Source organism: Eurytemora carolleeae, unplaced genomic scaffold, assembly GCF_000591075.1.
Source record: "Eurytemora carolleeae unplaced genomic scaffold, Eaff_2.0 scaffold314, whole genome shotgun sequence".
In the NCBI taxonomy this organism is placed as follows: domain Eukaryota; kingdom Metazoa; phylum Arthropoda; class Copepoda; order Calanoida; family Temoridae; genus Eurytemora; species Eurytemora carolleeae.
In genome coordinates, this window is record NW_019396253.1 from 101,182 (window position 1) to 105,822 (window position 4,641).

At 31.0% G+C, this 4,641-nt stretch overlaps 1 protein-coding gene across 3 annotated transcripts in view; it reads left to right on the plus strand.

Moving 5' to 3' along the window:
- Window positions 1-4,143, plus strand: part of LOC111699420 (hippocampus abundant transcript 1 protein) — a 12,606-nt gene extending 8,463 nt beyond the window's left edge. Inside the window, exons 15-20 of one of the 3 annotated variants that reach the window (XR_002764748.1) lie at window positions 595-648; window positions 888-1,031; window positions 1,470-1,577; window positions 1,856-1,928; window positions 2,454-2,830; window positions 2,930-4,143. Coding sequence is in view for 1 of the 3 variants with exons in the window: in XM_023470095.1 (XP_023325863.1) it covers window positions 595-648; window positions 888-1,031; window positions 1,470-1,577; window positions 1,856-1,873 (324 nt within the window). In the remaining 2 variants the exon portion in view is untranslated. Of the gene's footprint in view, window positions 1-594; window positions 649-887; window positions 1,076-1,469; window positions 1,578-1,855; window positions 1,933-2,453; window positions 2,831-2,929 lie in introns of those variants that run through there. The other 2 variants (XR_002764749.1, XM_023470095.1) reach the window with 2 other exon arrangements.
- The last annotated feature ends 498 nt before the right edge of the window (window positions 4,144-4,641 follow it).

Genomic DNA, 4,641 nt, shown 5'->3' on the forward strand with positions numbered 1-4,641 from the left:
GTTTTTTTTTCAAAAATGGGATTTTTTTCGAAAATTGTGCTGATTGTACAGATTTTTAAAAAAAATGTACGGATCTTTAAAAAAATGTACGGATTGGTTTAAAAAAATGTACGGATTGTACGGATTTTTAAAAAAAAAAATTGTACGGATTGTACGGATTGTTTTTCGAAAATTGTACGGATTGTACGGATTTCTTCTGAAAATGTACGGATTTTTGTACGGATGGGTTCAAAAAAGTTTTGGCCACCCTGAATAAAACAAGAAGACATTCGTATATATATAATGTTGCATATAGCCGCGGCCAAACGGCTGGACCGATTTTGCTGAAATTTTTTGTGGACACTCATGGTTGGCCGGGGAGTGTTATAGGCTAAAAAATAGATTTTTTTCCACCGGCAAGTTAATTATTAAATTATGTCTGAAGACGGGTTATTTTATTTTTATAATGAAGATAGACTTAGATGTAAAATGTTTCTTTAAATTTTTCAGTAAAATACCGTTTGTGTTAGTACGTCTCATTTCCATCATTATTCCCTTGTAAAATTATGCATGAAAACAAGTAATAAATGAGATTTAATCTGAACCATTGTTAAGGGACATGAAACAGCAACATCAGTAAATGAGACTTCTGAGCATCATACCTTTGACGTAAGTAACACACGGGAAAGTTGACTTTTTTTGTTTTTGTTGTGTATTGATAAATTGTCAAATCTATTTTACGTTGAAATGTTATGACTCTATTTTTACTTTGACTTGGTTTTTGTATTTCTATCGACTCTGACAGCCACTTTGACTCTGCGTTTGACTTATGTCTTTTGAGTTTTAGCGACTTACTTTGATCTTCATCATCATCATTTTAAATATTTGAAAATCATAACAACATTTAGATGATTTCTGCTTTGATGCCCGGACCTCCCTTTGTATTCGGAGCGTTTCTAGTCATCCTCGCGATCCTCGTAGCAGCCTTTATACCTGATACATCCTCCAACATCTTCTCTATAGACGAGGACAAGAAGAACCGGAGGCCTAAGGTATTTAGATGGACAAGGTTGGAGAAGAAGGAGAAATATTTAAGGTAGAAATGCTAAAATAAGGATCCGGCTCTTATTCAGGGACGTGGATTCGAATACAGTATATTAAGGATGCAGAAGTCGAAAGATCGCATTGATCATCATATTATGCAGACCTAACGATTAATGGAATTTCTCTTCGATATCCTGTGGTGGTCATAACCTTGATAGAATAACAAAATTCCTCAGATCAATCATTTGTCGTCCAATTTAAAATAAATTAACATTGGATATCGAAATCAAGCGTTTGAAAGATAAACAATATTCCACACAAAAGTTTTAGATACTTCCCTGGGTATTTATGTAAGAATAAATTAATCTTAAGAGTAAAATAAAGAGTAGATTAAGCATTGATCTCTATATCCACAATTCTGAAGTTTTCAGCTATGTTTGGTTTAGGACGATGAACGAGGAAGGAAACGGACTGGACGTGATGAAGTGATAAAACTCTCGGACGATAGTGTTACTACGGATAGTGAGGACGATTATAACGTCCCACTTATCAAGGTATTATTGATTGAAAAAAGACGAACAAATTTTTTAGAATGAAAATGTGAATGTTGAATCTTTTTGAGAATTTCAATAATCTTGTCATTTTTCCACTTGATCAGTATTTGGCTTGTAAATATTCCGTTTTCACTATCTATGTGGGGAGATGGGGAGATGGGGGGGGGGTGGAGAAGTCAGGAGAAGCTAGGAGTTGCCCCCCCCCCCCCCACCGACTAGCTTTACTGTGTTTTTTTTCGATATTTAATTTTCTTGTATTGAAATTATATATATTTCAGGAGGGTGACCTGTTATAGCAGAGTATTCAAGTATCCTATGTTAGTGATCAACTGACATGTAATACTGTGATATGTAAGCATTTAAATTTTTACCTCAATTCATTAAAAAAAATGAGCTTTAGCTTTAATAATTTGTAAATTGCCCATCTGTGAAAATTAAATATTTCTCAATTAATAATGTGACTTAAAAATACCAAGAGTTTACGATGGGCCTTTAAAAGCAAAAATAGACGATCTTAGAGATGTTTCTAAGTTATGGTATTGTCCTTGTAATTTTCTTGAATTACAAAAATCACATCAGCAACCTTTTAACCTTCGTTGTTTCAATATCTGGATTAGAACAAAGATCGGCAATATTGTGTTTGTCAAAACCATCAATTTGCAGATTGCTTATTTTAAAGGAGAAAAATTAAGTTTTCTCCACTATCGTTTGTGAGATTAAGAATTTTTGGATAATTAAGTACCGCCATTCAGATTCTCTAGAACACTCTATAAATGATGGGTCACTTCAATTTAATCTTTTACAAACGAGAGACAGTTAGGAAAATACGTTATCTAAAATTGTTCTTTTAGCTCTAATTTCTGTGTTTTGTTTTAGGTAAAAAATCAAAATTTACGGGATAGAAGGAGAAGTTGGGCATTCATAATATAGTGTAAACAGACACAGTCAAAGATAAAGTTAAAACGAAAGCAAATTGCTGAATAAATCATGTTAGACGTTGATCAGTTCACATTCTGTAAAATGTTAAGAGCTCGAATAAAATGTTGGAAGTACGAAGAAAAAGAAGAAAATGCAAAATATGTATAATCAAGATCAGGCGTGTACTATACAGTACACACGATAAATTGTAAAAAGATGATTGTACTCTTCACTTTTTTCCTTTCTAAAGGTATTGGGTGTCCCATTAAACTAGGAAATTATAGAGACTACTTTGATAATTAAATAAAATTGTGTCTCGTGAGCTTTTAAAAATTGTATATTTATAATAGACGGAGATATTAAACATTTTAACAATTTTGTTGTTTTAAATGTATTGGAATTTGGATGATTTTTTTAATATCTCCGTTAATTAGAAATGGTAGACCACAATATGAAAATAACATTGAAAAGTAGTTTTTCTTGTTTAATGTTTTAACTGTGATTCTACCGAAATTTATTGTGCTCACGAAAAAATGACTTGTGGAACAAAGACGACTTAGAAGTCTTAACTTAAATCCATTGTTTATTTGAAACCCATTTTTGTCCCTAGAGACCGAATAAAATAATTTTTTCATTTAAAGTAATAGTTCAGATATTTATTTAAAAGGTAGGTACGAGGAAACAGAACAATATCGCAGACTTAGTCTTTGTCGTCTTCCGTGTATTAAATATAAATTTTAGTGTTCTAGAAGGTAGAATGCCAAAATTTAATATGAATAATTATGAATATTTTCTACGCAAAGTAAAGACGACAGAAACCGAGGAGATCTGTTAAACCGTAAAAATGATCCCCCACCCATTAGTCTAATTTGAGGTGAAGGATGGAGGTTGTTCTGTTATTGTATTACAACTCTTTGTTTATTAGTTCGGCCTAATTTTGTTTTGCTTTTCTTGTATTTAAATTTAATTTTAAATTTTTAAGTTGAGAGTACAGCTTAGTTTTTGTTAATTTATTTAGTTCTAAACTGTACTCTATATTGAAGCTTGTATATCTGTTGAAAAAAAAATTATTTTTCTTTTTGTAATATTGTATAAATGTAATGTTTTTCTGAAGGCTCATTATTGTTCACCTTTTGATAACTATTAAAGGGTATTATTAATGTATTGGTAAACGGGAAGTTGTGGCAAAAAAAGTATTTCTTGCCTTTTTTTATTTGTTTTAATATTAAGCAGAAAAACTAATGAAGTTCTCAAAAAAAGTTTTTATGTAAAAAATATTGATGTATTGTTTAACTTAAACAGTTCCTTGATTTGTAAATCATATTTATTGTATTTATTAAAGTATTCTTTTTTGAAAAAATGTTGTTAGAGGAAATTTCCACATTTTCTGTCGTCAAAAAACAGAACAAACTTTCGGAGATATTAGGATTCAGTTTTGGACTAAGGAATCATTTTCCGACTTTTATCATAGATCAGATTTTGTATTCCTTTTTAAAAATTCGGATTTCCGTTTAAGCATCATCTCTGCCAGATCTAGATTTATACCGAAATAATTGATTAGTTGATTGAGGACTCAAAAGTGGTCTTTGAACCTAAAACAGTTAGCAGTTAGTATTCAAGCAATTAATAAATTATTCTGGTTAATTAAGAACAGCACTGTAGACTGTAGTGTAGAATTCTTATTAAAATTTTAATTCTTCACAGAGGTTCATAAGCATTTCATCATGAATCTATCGCAGAGATATTGAAACGTTTAGGCCTTCTCCGAAATTAATCCACGCTGGAAACCGTACTAAGTGTTAAGAAATATTATTAAAGTCTGTTCCAATCTCTTCCCTTGAGAATGTAGTTTAATCTCTTCCTGATAATACGAAACAATCCAAGTTTGGTATGTTAATAAAATTAAATTCCTGCAATAAACTCGAAATTGATGGATTTTCCTCAAGCTATGGGTCTGGATGATGTAGAGTAGATTCACTGTTTAATGTTTATTTCTACGCTCTTACATAATAATTAATAGCTTTAAAGTGTATGGGTAGTGTATTTCTTATATTGTCACAATAGTAGTAATAACCATAAATTATAGATTTTTAATAGATTTTTGTCGGTTCATAGTGTATTCTTTTATCGAATATAAACATACTTT